Raw genomic sequence first — 18,586 nt, forward strand, 5'->3', positions numbered from 1 at the left:
TGCTTTTGACTTGAATTATGTGCACATATTACAAAAATAACAACAATAAATTCAGTATAATCTTACAAGTGGAGTCTCGGGCAGGAATGGATTTACCTTGCGACCTACGGGTTTACGTGAACCCAATAGCTTTTGTTCAAACTGTGTAAATGTGTTCGAAAAATTCACTAAATATCTATAAATATTTGAACGTGAACCTAATTACTATTGAAAATTTACTCGATGTCGTTGCAGTAGCCCATAAATATTAAATTCTGGATCCGCCTCTAATCTAGGGAAGACAGTGTATACGCAGACCTTAGCCCTTACTTTTGAAGGTAAAGAGGGTATTTCTGATAGACTTTCGACTCAAGGATAGAAAAAAAGAAACAGCAGCAACAAGTAGTAACTTTGAAATTCTGTATACACTTCTGGTTACCACAACAATTCACATGAGAGATGCTGCATGGAGTGAGATGAGAAAGGGTTGGGGTGTCTTCTATATATATTTGTTTCTTTCTTGTTTGACATATATCCTCTTATCAAAATTCTTATCTTTTCCAGGGTTGTGGTTAAGTCAAGCCCCTGTTAAGATAAGAAAAAATCATGGCTTTAGCCATTGCTACATTCCTCTTCATTACTCTTCTTTCAACAAAAGCTTCAGCTTTTGATTCATGTGCATCTACTAATGAAGATCTTTCAGTCATTCCCATTTATGGCAAATGCTCACCTTTCAATACACCAAAACCTACTTCTTGGGAAAATACTGTTATCAACATGGCCTCAAAAGATCCACAAAGGCTTTCTTATTTATCCAGTTTAGTGGACCAAAAGCCCAATTCAGCCCCTATTGCTTCGGGCCAACAAGTATTCAACATTGGTAACTATGTTGTTCGGACCAAGATTGGTACCCCGGGCCAGCTCTTGTTTATGGTCTTGGATACCAGTAGCGATACTGGATGGGTGCCATGCAGTGGCTGCACCGGGTGCACCTCTACTATGTTTGCCCCGAACATGTCGTCGACTTATGGGTCCACGGAATGTTCAGCACCCCAATGTACACAAGTCCGGGGACAATCTTGCCCCGCTGGTGCACCGGGTGCTTGCTTTTTTAACCAATCTTATGGTGGCGCCTCATCATTCTATGCTACATTGTCTCGTGATGTTCTTAGACTAGGCACTGATGTTATACCGAATTATTCTTTTGGGTGCATCAGTGCCATATCTGGGAGCTCAATTCCCCCTCAAGGGTTATTGGGCTTCGGTCGGGGCTCCATGTCACTACTCTCACAATCAGCATCACTCTATTCGGGTGTATTCTCATATTGTTTACCAAGTTTCAAATCCTATTATTTCTCCGGATCACTCAAACTTGGTCCCTTGGGCCAACCCAAGAATATTAAATTTACCCCACTTCTTAAGAACCCACACCGACCGTCTTTGTACTATGTGAACTTGACCGGTATAAGCGTGGGAAGAGTCCTAGTTCCAATAGCTCCTGAGCTCCTAGCTTTCGACACGAATACCGGTGCGGGTACCATAATTGACTCGGGTACGGTCATTACCCGATTCGTTCAGCCAGCTTATAATGCAACCCGGGATGAGTTCAGGAAACAAGTGAAAGGCCCATTTAGCTCCTTGGGTGCATTTGACACATGCTTTGCATCAACAAATGAAGCAGTAGCACCAGCCATTACATTGCACTTCACAGGAATGGATTTAGTGCTGCCAATGGAGAACACTTTGATACACAGCAGTGCAAGTCCAGTGGCATGTTTGGCAATGGCAGCAGCACCAACCAATGTGAACTCTGTGTTGAATGTTATAGCCAATTTGCAGCAGCAGAACCTCAGGATTTTGTTTGACACTGCTAATTCTCGTTTGGGAATTGCTCGTGAACTTTGTAACTAGATTTGAACCCCCCCTTATTTCCCTCAACGAAAAGTCAAAAAGTCCTTTGATTCTCTTTATGTCCCTGCCCTATTCAGAAGAGATACTGTATCTGGTGTAATTCAACCTGTTTTTTCTTTAAATGTTAAAGCAATTCATGAGATGAGAATTACTGCTTACATTTCGTAGTTTTCTTCTTTTACTTTATGCTTGTTCTAGTTCAATTTTAATAAATTATGCAGAGAACCAAGTCAGTCGACTTGGACATAACATATACAACAAATATTTTCCTGGATTTGAACGCATTACCTAAAATCCAACCACAGCAAGTAGTTTCTACCCTAACTCTCTTCCCCTGAAAACTCCAACACATAACAAACACATGAACCACAACAGAAAAGAAGAAAGGACCACATACTACTCTATTCACTTTCAGGTTTTAAGAAATTATGCAGCTCACCAGTTCTAATCGCCAAGAATGAAGAGCGTGTACAGGAGAGGGAAATAGTAATGAATTAAGTGCGTACGCACAGAAGATGGGCCAGAAATAAGACTATAATTTTCTTTTCTTTTCTTTTTCCCGTGTAGCACAACAGATGCAAATTAGTTGACATTTCAATGAGCGGATCAATAAACTGTTGAAACTAAAATATAAAAAATTTCATGGCGGAAAAATTGGTGCTACACTAAAACTGACTCATCCTCCGCAAATTTTAACAAAAAACTCAAAATTGAAGTCTTAAGATCTTCGTTTGTCACAGCAGTTTTTGTTTCGAAAACACCCTTCATGATACGAGTGTATAATCTTTCCAGCTGAGGAATGCCATAGTCCTTCGACCGCTTCACGAGCTGCTGCTTCACTGACTCGATTTTACAGGACATTTCAGCATCTGACATTGTAACATCTAGAGGTGTGCATCCACTTGTATCTGGCACATCTGCAGGTTGATTCCTATCAGCAAAAGTGCTTTCTGGCATTTGCTCTAAAGCATCTTCTTCGTGGTCATTAGATGACTTGGAAGGCAATGAATCCTGAGGTTGTAATTCATCATCTGGCACTGAAGCACAGATAGAACATCATTGTCAGCCACAAGAGGATTTTCTTTGTTCCAAAAATACTATAGCAACAACGGGCAGCTATCAAAATGTAAGGTTTACAAAGAAAGATGTACCAGGAACTGGATTTTAACAACAGTTATTTAGCAAATACAAAAATTATTTACCTGATTGTGCAGAATCAACCTGTTTCTTGTGCCTTTTCGGTGCTTCATAGCTCTTATCTAAGTTGACTTCTGGCTGGACATTACGAAGGCGGGCACTTGCTCTAGTCATAGTAGTCAACTGTAAGACAGGAGTTTGTGGCAATGCATATTCACCTAATTCGTCAGGAACTGACACTGGACCCCCTTCGGCAGCAATCTTCTCACAGAAGGCAACTAAGGCAGGATCCATTTGGGAAAGCATTCCATGTACCTGCAGAAAGACATCACCCGGTGTCAAAGCAACTCAAACTATGCAAGAAAGTACACCAGAGATAATTGGAGACCAATCACCGAGAACATACTGAATCTCGGAGCTCGTAAGCTCTACTAACAATCCTCGCTCCATTGTAATCATCCCCATTGTACTTCTGCAACATAGGCTTAAAACATCAAAATGTGACACCACATTGATATAAACTACTTATCCAATAATATGACTTATCCATTGCAGTTAAGGTATCCTTGGAAATCAGTCTGACGGACAAATTCTACAGAAAAGAGCCGTTCCCACTTACAATCCCAACTATGTAATTAATCTTTAGAACACCACGTTGTCTCGGGATCTGATTTAACCATTTGTAATGAATACATACCACAAAGTGATTAGCTGGTATACATATTCAATGGCATTCCAGAGTACATTGACCAGAACTATAAAAACTAGATAGCAAGCTTGGCCAATTTAAAAGTGATTGATGCAGTGCTAACTTATCCCAAGTTTTGAATAGGGTGGTTGGGGGGCGAAAGATGACATACAATGGCAAAACAGAGTTTGCTCATAGACAATCACAATTTGTAAAGTGGGGGTTCCTAATATCCTCCTAATACTAGCACGAAGAAATGGACTAAGAATTGCCGACCTGCCATCCAGGAAGTTTGACAGATTGACATAGAGAAAGATCAAATGCATTAAAGAGTAGCATTTACCTTTGCGTTGGCGACAATGAGGTCAAAATCTTCTAAGAAAGCTTTGGAGGTGACATACTTCCCACTGTCCACGCACTGCAGCAGAGTTGCCATGTCCATTGGGTTCTGGATGATCGAACGGTAGTTTGGAGCATCCTCATCCATTACTGGATAATGGAAGGCGCTAAAACGTTTATCGTACAGAATCCTGCATTGAATGACATGTGATGGATGATCAATATTAACTTCCATATGACACGGTCAAGATCAACAAGTGAAAATAATTTGTTACACATAAACCCTGACCAAAACCAGCAGAAAGGCACATACCAAACATGCAGAGGGAGAAGGGAAGAAAATAACAAACTGAAAAACATAAACAAAAATGTGCAGATGAGCCAAATGGTTGAAGTGAGGACTAATGCACAAGGATGTGAAAACAGCACCAAAAAAAAACAAAACAAGGCCATGCACCAATTTGACCAATATAGTATAAAACCCATTCCTAAAAGACCATTTCTCCAGCTGAAACTTTTTTCTATGATTTGCTGTGTAATCAACATAGAGGAACTTCCACATATAAGAGGGCGATTACTTCATCCAATAGAGTTTCTTATGTCCTGAACAACAAAAATTTCATGAAAGACATGCAAATACATTCAGACACAGAAATTAGACATTCTCTGCAATTGCACTTTCCAAACATAAAATTAAGATCTAGTATCTGAAAATATAAAGAAGTATGTGGATACCACCATGGAATGTAGTTACTTCAACAAAAGTTTGGAAACCATGTTATGAATTTCCAGCTAATCTGCTTTCTCAGATCAAATATATACCGGTTGCATACATCACGCAGGCACATCCTCAATCGCCTAAGGGCATGGCCCTGAGCTTCAGCTTTGGCTTTTAATTCAGATGCCTTTGGTCCAGCAGACACCTTTGGTGCCTTTGGGAGGTCAGGAAGGGAGTCCAATTTATCGGACTTATTCGTAGCTTCAACTTGAATTGACAAAGCAGCTTCTATGAGACGATCAAAGAACAGAGACCTGTCTTCATCTGATGGAGTATCCAAACACAAGCTGTGAAAACAGGAGATAAGGTACATCTGTTACTATTACTTCAAAAATGGACTCATATATAACACTTATCGGGTCATTAACCAAAACAAAAAGAGAAAAACATATCTAATTACAGATGACGAAGTTATTCTATCCAACACGTTAGGTTCAATGCAAGCTCCAAATTTAAGCAACAAAGAATATTGTAGAGATTGTAATGGGAGGAACCCAAAAGAAAATTAACACCTTCTGCAACGCAATTTTCAGTAATACTTTGTATTTTATTTTCCATAAATATGGTAACGCCCAGGTGCAGTCATATTTAGCTTTCTGAAATGGAGTTGTCGTCATCATTATCTAGTCCACCAACCGAAAGCAGCGCTACACCACCTGGACCCTCTATCATCAGTGATTAAGGAGATCATATTCTTAAAAGCAAATGTTATGGGATAATGCAAATAAAAAAAACTATCCTTAACATTTGGAGCTCACATAGAACCCATATGTTTAGTTTGTATAAAGCATCCTTTGGGGTTGGATAGAATAACTTTGTCGACCATCTTTCAATTTCTTTATTTAAAAAAAGGAGTAGAGAACTAATAAGGATTTAAAAATAGTTCGTGGCCATCTTAAATAGGTCCATCAAAAACTGAACCGTAAACAGCTATTCACAAGAAAAGAGAAGGGTCAACAAATTCAGTGTAATCCCACAAGTGGGGGCCGGAGAGGGTAATGTGTACACAGGCCTTACAAGGTAGGGAGGTTGTTTCCGATAGACCCTCGGCTCAAGGAACAGTGAAAAGGAAGTAATAAACAATAACAACAAGAAATAACAAAGACACAACGTGTAATAACAAAGATCTAGAAATAAGAAATACAACAATAGTACTAATACTATTGGTGAGAATGACACGTGTAATAACAAAGATCTAGGAACAAGAAAATATAAGAATATTACTAATACTACTGGTAAGACTAGGAGGTTCCATATTGCCTAGACGAAGGCAAAAGTAACTTTTCTTAAATGTAGCAAGAAGTCATATTCACACAAAATTTTATGATACAATTCCATGATAACAACAAGGGAAGGCAAAGAGCAACCAATATATCCAAGACTACTTTCTTTTTCAAAAAACAAAAAAAGGCCAAATCCATAGACAACCCCTTAAAGTTGGTCCCAAATTCCATTTAAACACTCCAACTAAGACTTGTACCTATTGAACACTTTAACTCCAATAGAAGTGTACCTATTGAACACCTCTCATAATGTGTGGAAGTAAAACTAGGCGAGTGAACTGCACACACGTGACATGGCAAAATTAACGAATAAAAACAAGCCACGCGATTTTTTAATCTAAAAAAATGCCTTAGGAAAAAACAAAAAACAAAAGAAAGAGAAAAGAACCCCACTGCTGTCCCGGCCCCCTCCCCGCGATGTCAATGTATTCCACCTTCCGACCAAACAATCAATAGCTTCTCTTTCACGGAAAAATTCAGAAGCTTGAATGGGTCCAATATTAACTCCATATTCTAATTAAGCTAAACAATCAACATTTTTGTAAAAAAAAGAATCACATTTTCTAATTAAAAACTCCACCTTAACTCCACTGCCGACACCGCTTCACCACCAATACCACCATTGCTTTTCTATTTCATACAATTACCTCCATTGTTGCATCAATATTGCCTTCATCTTCTCCGGTAATTAAACCATTTGAGCAAACCATGTAACCCCTTAAGATCATTTCACTACCAAGACGTATTTTTACTGTGCTTTCACCTTAAACCATCGTCTCTTTCGGCCATCATACACCACCAAATACGCTACATCTTCACCACCATCTCTTGGGACCATTATCGACAATTACCAGACAGTCAATTTAAGACCAACATCCCTTTAACAACACCTTCACACTACCAGGTCATTTTCAAAATTGTTGCAGTGCTCTCTACCGACGATGTCGCCGGCCACATCTGATGTGGGTGTTAGACAGAGAAAGGAGATGGCGGATAAAAAAGAAAAAATATTAGTAACATATTTAAGTAGTCACGCGCTCAAAGTTTGGGTAAAAGTCACTTCTTTTGCCACATCAGCTGGTGGGTTCAATAGGCACACTTCTATTAGGGTTGAAGTATCCAATAGGTACAAGTCTTAGTTGGAATGTCTAAATGGAATTTGAAGCCAATTTTAAGGGGCGGACTATGTATTTGGCCAAAAAAAAATATATCCAAGACTACTTTCAGATAAAAACCTTGAGATAACCACCACTACTCAAAATGTGATTTAGGCCCAGAGGGCATCCTTGCTTCTCCTCCTACCTAACTTATTCTCACAACCTTTGGAGAAGAAGTGTTAACTTTGACCCCACTGAACTTCGGAGTCAGAACTTTCTGTGACTGCAAACATCAGTTTTATCCTAAAAGGAATATATTGTCCGTGATGTTCAGGATAAAAAGCTAGCTGCAGAAACTACAAAATAGGCAGAAACCAATACCATCATTGATACAATTATTCCCTCTTTTGAGAACTATCCACAAACATAAATAACATCATTGAACACATCAACCTCCAAACAGAACTTAACATGAAACTTTTAGCCAACTAAGATGAGGAAGTAAAATTTATAAGCAGCTGGTGAAAAGTTAGATAACTGATGAAATGAAGGTAGATGATAAGCATATCCAGAGTATGCAAAGAGAATTGTGCTAATGAAAAGACAACTAAAGGTGGAGTTCAAGCTAAATAGAGCATACATGCTATGGTGTGAAAATACTGAAGGTTCATCAGGTAGATCAGAAAGTGGTACTGAGGAAGTCCCAAATAATAGTATAGGCAAGTCAGATGGCAGCTCTTCCAACAGTGTCTGCAGAACAGCTTTAAGCTGCTCGTGTGCCTGAAGAAATAAGCAGGGTCAAAAAATAATTGTTGCACTAAAAATGTCAAAATAAAGCACCTAGGAGGAAAAAGAAAGATGCGAACAATAACCCACATTCTCCCACCAAAGATGGAATTGAGGTAAATAGAGTATTGACGGGGTTGTTCTCCTTGCTTCACTAAATATGTGAACTAATGCCTCCTCTGGTGTCTTGGCGCCGGGGTCAGAAAGAAGGGATGGAAGTCCAAGTGAATGAACAGGAAATTTTTCCAATTCGTGTAAAATTGCAGGCCCTACATGATCCTGGAAAACTACATGAGTAAGTATATTTAGTGTGAAGTCCATATTTCTCCAACTTATAAAAGAGAGGTCTGAAGTTTACCAGCCCAACACCTTCACCACCACATAGCAGAAGTCGAGGTCTGTACACAAGAGGAATAGCAGAACCATAGGAGAGCATGGAAAGTTTGCTCAATTCTGAAGAAACTGAAAGAGGAAAAATATCCGAAATCATGCTCATAGCTTTCCGGAGAGGTCCGTGCAGACAAGGTGCAACAACAGAAGATAATGGCCTAGAGTGCACAATTGAGCCTCTATGGGCAGCTGGAGTGATTGTTGTCATGGCCTCTAAAAAATGACACTTTTCCACCGTGACTGATTCAACATCTATCAGAAACTTGTCATCACTAGTGTAAACTTGAGGATACTTTTCACGGAATGCACGAATAGCAGCTTCTGTGCACAATGCCTTTAGATCAGCACCACAATATCCCACGCAACTAGCTGCAAGTTCCATTTTTAGCTCTTTCGAAGGAGGCTGCTTCCACTTCCTAGTGTGAATATCCAATATTTCAGCGCGTGCCTCAAGGCCAGGTAAAGGAAAATTAAATTCACGATCAAATCTTCCAGGTCGCCTCAAGGCTCCATCAATGGCATCAACCCTATTGGTTGCACCAATCAAGACTACTTGCCCTCGAGAGTCAAGACCATCCATCAAAGCCAGCAAAGTTGACACAATGGAGTTATGAATCTGCTCCTGCTTGCTAGACCTAACAGGAGCAAGCCCATCAATCTCATCAAAGAAAATGATGGAAGGTTGGTTCCTCTGAGCTTCTTCAAATAACAATTTTAACTGTCTTTCAGCCTCACCCACCCATTTGCTCAGGACATCAGCACCCTTCCGCATATAAAAACTGACTTTCTGGCCAGCCTTTGATGCAGCACAAGCTAATGCTCTCGCGATCAGTGTTTTACCTGTGCCCGGAGGTCCACACAATAAAACCCCTCTTGGTGGGGTGATGTTATAACTTGCAAAGAAGTCTGGATATAATAGTGGAAAAAATACCATTTCTTTCAGCGCATCAATATATTCAGAAAGCCCACCAATGTCATCAAAGCTTACAGTTTCATCCACTTGGAGTGGATGAATATCAGCCCCTCCCTTGGAGCTTGGCCCAGCAGTTTGAATTCCGGATGTCAAATTAGCGAACGCCTCACTTTGATGACCCCATCCAGATGCAGCCACATTTAATCCCCACGATGATGCTCCTTGCATGTCTAATCCCCCTAAAAGCCAAGGTGGTCCAGATCTGTTCCCACCTCTACCCCAAGGAATTGGAGGACCTTGGTCCAGCTCATCTACAAGAAGAGAATCATCAGAGTCATCACCACGTGTCATCCGATGACGTTTATGAACTCGGGATCCTCTTCTCACATCTCTGTTCACCTTGGTTCCCATCCCTTGCTGAAGTACTCTACGAGGAGATCTTGGCCTTTGTTTAGCTCCTTCCATAGAAAGCCTACTTACATCAGCTCGGTTGCGGAGGTCATATCGCCTTCTACCATCCTGTTCTTCACCCTCCTCATCATCACCATCTTCGTCGCCTTCATCTTCACCCTCATCCTCTCCATCACCGTCACCGCCACCCTCATCCTCTGCCTCACCATCATCAGCATCATTATCATCTACATCATTTCCATTTTCAGGATCATCCTGGCCAATCTTCTCGTCAGAAGTATCTTGTTCATCATCAGACCTTAGATTTAACTGCTGTCTTGCAACTGTTCTTGCCCGTCGAGGTCGTAATCCTGCACGACGAGGACGCAGTCCTTCACGTCGAGGGTTGAGGTCATCCTGACTTGCGCTGTTATTATCTATCCGTTTCCTGGAACTTCGATACTTCGGGTTCTGAAACAAATTCACATTAAACCGAGTTTCAAAGTAACATCTACCATTTCTCGTAGTATATGGCCAATTAGATAATTCAATATTCACAGATGACTTGCTATATGTTACTTTACATTTTGAGTTGGAAATGCATGCTAGCAAGACAATAAAAATCTTACCATTAGGTCATTATCCTCAGTTCCAGAGCTATCTGTATATCCTTCAAGGTTCACAGAAATTCTCCTCTTTCTAGTAGAGCGGCGAAGGTTGGCGGCAACTGACTGCCAAAAATCATTTCAAACACCTTACTGTTCTTTTTTCTCATAAATAATTTTTCAAATACCTTATGAAATATGTGCAAATAAGAAGACAAATATCATGAAAACAAAACTAACAGAATCAAATGGGTAGACAAAGGAAAAATAATAATTCCCAACCACACATAGAACAAGGTTAACTTCAGCAGAGATGGAAGAATTTGGTGCAGATATCGCCATCCAATGCCATATACAGAATAATCCATTGATGAAATTTAACTAAGCAGGCACCATGGTAAGAGTTTCCAAAACGCAACATTTATTGTTGTAACAATTTATAAGTAGTGACATTAGGTAAATCCAACTGCATATCAGATACCTCACATTCACTACCATAAGCATGAAAAGAATGGTAATGTCATATAACTTAAGATATGTTCACCAGCCCTTAACTGTCAATTCAGAGTAAACTTAAAGATAAAACAGATCTTGAGTTTTAAGAACCAAAAAATGGAAGATGTGCTTTGTCCACAAGATGACCAAACCAAATCAATAGACAGAAAAAACAAGAAACAGTCATACATCTGGATCTTGTGTCCGCACTGGCCGACTCCCTGGACGCAACATCTTCGCAATCTGAGATGCTGCAGTCCTTGTCTTGGTCTTGCTTCTCTTAGGGCGGATAATTTTTGGGGTATAATACAAGTAGGGGCGACCATACAATGTTGGCCTTCGCCGAAGCCTGTCACTTGTACGAACTGGCCCTGAATCAGCGCCATCAGCTTGACCAGATCGTTTAGAATACATTTTGGTTACAAATGTCTCCCCATGGAAATATACCTTCTAACCTATACATGCAGATCAAAATGTCAGCAAACTGCAGATTCAACATCCACATAAGAAGCATAGTACTGCATATCTACTTGTCTAAAGAATAGGACTGGAGCATATACATCACATAATTCAAAACATGATTACACTTGTAGACCCAAACAAAAGGCTTTTAAAATTACAATTTTCTGCTCAATGCCTGTTAAAAGGAGAATGTAACATACAAGAACAATGAATTAGGAATTTAGACATTATATAATCATGCATTTCTGATCTTATTAACGAAGCTAATACCCTCTTATTTAATTGAGTGACTTAGTTTGAATTCAGTTATTTCAACTATTTACCACTCAGTGATGCCAGTAAAAGATAAATGGTAACCATTATCATAGTGTTGATGTTCCAAGAGCTTGAAACCGGGACGGTCCACTAGTTTTGAAGACCAGTTGGTTGCAAAACTAATATAGTCGGCAAATTCACATTATATGAATCAGTGTACAGATGAAAGGTTGTCTTTTTGTTTTTGTTAACTCTTAGGAGCACTCAAGAAGAAAATATAGAGAACATCAAGTACCTTTTACTTTTGTTTTGTAGGAAATTGGCTTGAGATAAATTTAACTAGAGAACCTTATCAAAAAACAAAAAAGAAAAGAGTTTACATGGAGAAACATAGTCAGAAAGAATTTAGAATTTATATAGCTACCCGACTTGTTTGGAGCTGAGGAGTAATTTGTTTTTGTTGTTTGGAGAACCCAAGAGGGGGCTGTCAATTTAGAAGATTCGGTGTTATTTGTAGAGAATCAAATTTTTATTTAGGTTCTTTACTTTTGTATACCACTTTTATACTAGGAAGTTCTCCCACCACATTATATTAAGTACCTTATCAGATAAACTTATACGATTCAGAGTTTCTACAGACACTGATGCTCAATTTGGACGAACATGTATACACTTGCTTCAAAAGATAATAAGTATATTTGTTGGCAAGAATACTGTAGGATTCATAGATGTAACATAGAGAACGGTAGAGAACGAATGCCAGCTCCGATATTATTAAAAGCCATCAATTCCTGCTTAAAGCGATGAAGCAATGTGAAGCAAGGAGTAATCGCTTCATGGACAAAATCGTGTGCCTAAATAAGTGTGCGCTTCATCAAATGACGCACAGTGATTCCAACAAGAAGTGGTCGATTCTTTAAATCTCACTTTATGAATTGGATTAATATTGACATTACTGTATACTGAATGCTGGAACAAGCCATTTCAATTGAAATTTTACTATGATAGTACTATAATCATATATATTGGTACTTTTATTTTTTTTGTAAATTGTGCGCTTCACTTCTTGCTTTTCTACTTGAAGCCTAATGAACCTCTTTCTTGCACTTTTGTTTTTAGAAACATTGCAGCTCACCTCATACCTACTTCTCTCTGCCTGCAAGTATTACAACCAGACTAACCTCCAAAACTCCAAGTATCCAACAAAACCACTGTAAGAAGTCTTCATGACTCTTGAGACTACCAATGAACTTTTTTATTCTGATAAATACATAATGATCTATAGCATCAACAACAGCACTATCTTAGTGGCTGTCTCTAATATGAGATTACAAAACCCAACTCCTTGACAATTTTGAAGGAACTGAGGAACTCTATCACTTCTCAACATTGTAAACAATTCCTAGCTTGCATCAAAATGCTAGCATAATGATAAACTTGGATTTTAGTCTTAAGATTTTCTTTATAAGAGGGTAAAAGATTTATTGATAAGTACCAAGGAGGTACTGTATAAGTACTACCGTACAAAGGAAGTTCTTCTCCGTCTATAGGTTGAAGGAGTACATAAGATCAGACAGAGAAACAAAATCAGTAACTGTTTTCCTCTTACACCAGAAGAACAGATTCTTAACACATTTATATTTTACAGAGGACAACAACAACAACAACAACAACAACCCAGTATAATCCCACTAGTGGGGTCTGGGGAGGGTAGTGTGTACACAGACCTTACCCCTACCCTGGGGTAGAGAGGCTGTTTCCGATAGACCCTCGGCTCCCTCCCTCCAAGAACTCCCCACCTTGCTCTTGGGGTGACTCGAACTCACAACCTCTTGGATATGTTCTATATTTTCACAAAAGTATCTACTATTTCTCTCAAGCCAAATACTCCAGAATATGGAGAAGGAAACTGATCTTCAAAGTTGCCAGCAAGTTTTTGCAGTGGTCTGCCCATTCCAAATGATTAAAACTTGCTGAATGTTCCATGGTATAACCTAACCTTAGTGTGGTGTACTCCAAAAACGCTTAGAAACATTAACCATAAAAGCCATGTGAGTTTAAAATGTAGGAGAAGGTGATCGACAGATTCCAAGGCATCCTCACACATATAGCACCAGCTACAGATAAATCCCCTTTTTCTGCAGGTTGTCTTGAGTAATGCAAGTCACTAAGTTATATTTAGCTTAGTGACATAGTATAAGTGGGCATAGCATCATATACACTATTTATCACAACTGCTCTACCACCAAGTAACAAATATTGTTTTTTTGAGTTTGACAGTTTCTTGAACTTTTAAATATTTTGAGAATAAAACTTTTAAATAGTCCTTGCCATGTTCCTGAAGACTTATATTTAACTCCCAAAGGCAGATCTTTGTTTTGTATGAAGACTCCAAAAGTTACACCCCAGAATCTCCAAGATAGTCTGGATATTATGAACTTCATTAACCAAAAATATATGGCTTTTCATTAAGCTAATACGAACACAAGTGAACTCTCTCAGCAATACCAACATAATTTTCCGTCTTCAACAACAACAACATACCAGAATTATCCCACACCGTGGGGTTTGGGGAGGGTAGCGTGTACAGACCCTCGGCTCAAGAAAGTATAAGTACCACATGGATGAAAATATAGACAAGAAGGGACAGTACCAAAAGGCCATAATTTTCCGTCTTCCTCCTTACTATAGAAAGATGATAACTGAAGCCATACATCCCCTCTGTCTTATATCAAAATCTCACCATAGCAAACGCATATACAAAAGTCAAGCAAGAGCACTCTGGAGTTGTTATTATTCAGATTTGAAGACAGTAATAGAACTTCTCCCCCACAATAATCTTCTTATAACAAGTAAAAGGAGGAAGATTAAAAAGAGAGTGATAATGGTGGTCGCCCCCTTTTTATTCCACTCTTCCATCTTTTTCTCCAATGTTTCACAATTTTTCTTATTCTATGTTTATTCTTCACTAGTAAAATCAAAATTATGCACGAACCGAATTGTGCAACCCCTCCCTTGGTGGGCAGAGCTACAGGTACCTATGCTAGTGGAAGTAGCAGGTGGAACAATCGAGGTTGCACGCAATTTGGTCCGGACACCACTGTCATTCAAAAAACATTATTTTTCCTCACAAAGAATACCAATTCCTTCCTTAAATTTTCGTAAAGCTTTTCCTCACTGGGGATCAAAAGGTGAAAGCGCAACCTTTGAATAAGCATAAAATTCACAAGTCTCAAAAACCCTAGAGCAGATAATATGGCAAAGAAAGAAAACAAAACAGGGACAAAATGTAACAAAAACAACTGCACATTGCAAAGAACCTTAAAGCGCCAGAAAAACAAAAGCACATCAGACAGGCATGCAAAGTAATTAGCAATAATCTAGGGTTCTATTTGAATTCAAATAATAGCACTTAAAGAACAAACGGAGCAGCAAAATTAATTCAATGCGTTATAACAAGGCTTAAAATAAAGATGAAAAGGATAAGGAAAAGCAGAGAAAGCTGTCTCACCAGAAAGGCGAAACGCGGAGCAGTAAACAAGTGGACACGCACAGTAGAGTATGGAGGTGAAAATTCCAATGTGAATGCTTCAATTTGATGAGAAGTTCGGGGACTTTCGCCGTCGCCGGCGTGTTTAACAGGAGGAAAGCTGGAGAACTTTGTGTGGGGGGGGGGGGGCTGAGAGGTGTTGGTGACGACGAAATAAGGAGCCAATGTGTGTTTCGGTTTTGTTAATATAGGGTGGACTTTAACGGGGCGGGGCGGATTCGACCCGTAATGCACTTTGTGCGGGGTATTTTTGTTTTTATTCTTTTTTAGAACCCGTTTGGTTATAAATTTTTTTTTTCTTTTTTCCAAAAAATTTTCGCTTAAAATTTTGAAAAACTCCAAAAATTTATTTTTCAAAATTTTCACTCAGATCGGTCATAAAAATTTAAAAATAACCCAAAATTATATTTATGTCCAAACACAACTCTAATTTTTAAATACCACTTTTATTTGGAAAAAAAATCATTTTTTTTCATAATTTTACAATTCTTATGTCCAAACACCCACTATAATTTATTTATGATTTGGATTATAACTATTGGATGTTGAGTTATCTATATATGAAAATTATAGGTCATATACATCGACAGACGCTAAAGTTGTTCACGCTTCATGTAGTGAACTCATATTATATTGAAATGGATTATGAGAACCAAATACACAAATATAAGAGTTCATCTTCAAATAATTACAAATGTTTAAAACAAGTAACCAAATCTTCCATAGGAAGAAAAAATGAAAAGGGGAGAAGGAAGGGAGGTTCTAGATCTATCCTCTGAGAAACTAAGTAAAATAAAATAAATCAAGTTCATAACTTTTTCTCTAGTAGAATGTTTTCTATTGTATATATAGGTATATCGTATATACTCCATCTAACCGGGTCTCAAATATAATTTGCTAAGTTTCCAAATATACCCTCAGCCTTATGTTTTGGTCATTTTGATTCATAACACTTTAAGCACGCTTTTATTGTGTCATTTAGACACAAAAGGCAGACATGTCAAGGTAAGTGTTACTCATATTTGTCGAGCTGAAAGCCTGAAATGGTCCTGAAAACGAACTACTCGTACTTCTTGCTGGAAAATATAATTTTTGCTGGTCGGATATCAAATCTAAATTTTTCTATCGATTAAAATGTTGGAGCAGATTTAATTTTCAATTTCACGTGCTATTGAATTCTCTTGGAACGAGTGAAGGTGAATCGAAGTGTTCCTGGTGGTTTCAGAGTTCATTGACTAGTGGTATTAAAATTTTGATTTTATCACCGGTGGACTGAAGCATCTTCGAGGAATCTTTCCTGGTGAAATTGACCAACCCATAAATTGTAAGTAACTATTTTACTGTCAAAAAAGTCAGCTCCGACATTATGTTGAACACCGACGAAGCTTCAGTTGGCCGGAAATGGAGTTCCGTCGGTCCAAATCAAAAAAACTATTGCGAAAAACTTTCTGCTGTCATGGATAATATGTTTAAGCTTTCTCTCACTGACTTCATCCAGCCAAACTCCACGATAATGTAAAAAGAATTTTCAGTTGTTTCGAGCATATAAGGTATTCGACAAAATGACACAGTGAATTTCCTATCAATTATGTAGCAATAAATTGGTGCTACTGATGCTGGATTGCAAGCGTATTCTCAGACAAGTGCTGATCATAATCCTTCTTCTTCCTTAGAGCTTCAGGCTTCAGCTGGTCGGTAATGGTGGTGAGACGACACAGCAGGCTCAACCTCAACTTAGAATTTTAGTGAAAACACTAACTTGATCGATTTTGCAGTCGTAAAACCTACTACCTGAGTTTGCTTCTGTCCAAGATATTTTTAGTTTCACATCGGCAAATAGAAGCAAAAATTTGAGAGCCCGGTACTCTTTTCGATATTGCACCGACAACCTTCTTCAATCGAGCAAATTAGGTGAAATTTGAAAAAGATAAAAAAGGAGACCTTATAGCATATATGGATGTAGAAAGCCAACTGAGATGGAGAAAGAAATATGAATGATCGACGAGAATGGAAGAAGAACTCGACCAGAACCTTTTTCTGATGGTTCTTGTTTCTTTTTTACTTTTTTCTGTATTTTAGTTTTTTCTATATTTTGGTGGATAGGGAGCTCAGGGAATCAGTGGTTGAGGTTAGGCAGGTAAATGATAGATTGATGGCGATTAAGTTAGTAGTTGGAGGCACTCTGAATGTCGTTAGTGCGTACACGCTGCAATCGGGCTTGGACGAGGAGGTTAACAGGCGCTTCTAGGAGGGGTTGGATGAGGTGGTGCAGGGTATTCCGGTAACAGAGAAGTTATTTATATGAGGAAATTTCAATGGTCATATTGGATCGTCTGATGGGGATAATGGCGAGGTGCACGGTGGCTTTGGCTTTGGGGATAAGAATGGAGGAGGTACTTCTTTCTTGGATTTCGCTAGGGCTTTTGAGTTGATGATCGCGAACTCTACTTTTTCGAAGAGGGGGGAGCATTTGGTTACTTTCCGGAGTATGGTGGCTAAGACCCAGATAGATTATATCCTCCTCAGGGAGGTGTGATAGGTGGTTGTGCGAGGATTCGGGAGGTGTGATAGGTGGTTGTGCGAGGATTGTAAGGTGATCCCGAGTGAGAACCTCGCGATTCACCATAAGATCCTGGCGATGGACGTCCCTATCGTGACAAAGAGGAAGAAGAGGTTTATACGGGGTCAACCGAAGATCGGGTAGGGTGCTTTGGCTAAGGATAATGCGCATGAGTTGGAGGGGCGGTTGTTGGCTATGGGTGACTGGAAGAGGGGTGGGGATGCTAGCGCTATGTGGACGGCGACGGCGGACTATATAAGGGAGGCGGCGAGAGAGGTGTTAGGGGTCTTGAAGGGCTACTATGGCGGGTACCGAGGCGACTAGTGGTGGAATGATGTGGTTCAAGGTAAAGTGGAAGCAAAGAAAATGGCGTACCTTACGTTAGTGGAGAGTACCGACAAGAAGCAGAAGAGAGCAAACAAAGTTAGGTATAAGGAAGCTAGGAAGGGGGCAAAATTAGCGGTCACAGAGGCTAAGACTGATGTGTTTGGTCGGTCGTATGAGGAACTGGGGGGCAAAGGTGGGGACAAGAAGTTATTCCCGCTGGCCAAAGCGAGAGAGAGGAAGTCTCGTGACCTGGATCAAGTGAGGTGCATCAAAGACGAGGAAGGTAGAGTATTGACGGAAGAGTCACAGATTAAGAATAGATGGCAGACGTACTTTCATAAACTTCTGAATGAAGAGAGGAGCAGTAACATCGTGCTAGGGGAGTTGGGACACTCCGAGAGTCACCGAGACTTTGGGTATTGTAGGCGTATTAAGGTTGATGAGGTAGTGGTAGTTGTGTGTAAGATGAGTCAGGGCAAAGCGACCGGACCAGATGAGATTCCAGTAGAATTTTGGAGTTCTATGGGTAGAGCAGACTTAGAGTGGCTGACTGGGCTGTTTAATATTATTTTCAGGACGAAGAGGATGCCAGATGAGTGGAGATATAGTATGATGATTCCGCTATTCAAGAACAAAGGTGA

The 18,586-nt window shown here is 39.4% G+C and overlaps 2 protein-coding genes across 2 annotated transcripts; one reads left to right on the plus strand and one right to left on the minus strand.

The window, feature by feature from the left end:
* The first annotated feature begins 446 nt into the window (after positions 1-446).
* Positions 447-2,032, plus strand: LOC107779946 (aspartyl protease AED3-like). Its single transcript, XM_016600452.2, has one exon. It carries the CDS (start codon positions 586-588, stop codon positions 1,888-1,890), a length of 1,305 nt encoding a protein of 434 aa, XP_016455938.2. The 5' UTR covers positions 447-585; the 3' UTR covers positions 1,891-2,032.
* Positions 2,033-2,417: 385 nt separating this feature from the next.
* Positions 2,418-15,214, minus strand: LOC107779945 (ATPase family AAA domain-containing protein At1g05910-like). Its single transcript, XM_016600451.2, has 11 exons — positions 15,020-15,214; positions 10,981-11,246; positions 10,321-10,422; positions 8,357-10,162; positions 8,089-8,277; positions 7,853-7,992; positions 4,877-5,119; positions 4,059-4,245; positions 3,434-3,499; positions 3,093-3,342; positions 2,418-2,927 (listed from the first exon to the last, which is right to left on the minus strand). The coding sequence occupies exons 2-11, from the start codon at positions 11,203-11,205 to the stop codon at positions 2,551-2,553; spliced, it is 3,585 nt and encodes a 1,194-aa protein (XP_016455937.1). The 5' UTR covers positions 11,206-11,246; positions 15,020-15,214; the 3' UTR covers positions 2,418-2,550.
* Positions 15,215-18,586: the final 3,372 nt, after the last annotated feature.

Source organism: Nicotiana tabacum, chromosome 12, assembly GCF_000715075.1.
Source record: "Nicotiana tabacum cultivar K326 chromosome 12, ASM71507v2, whole genome shotgun sequence".
NCBI lineage: Eukaryota > Viridiplantae > Streptophyta > Magnoliopsida > Solanales > Solanaceae > Nicotiana > Nicotiana tabacum.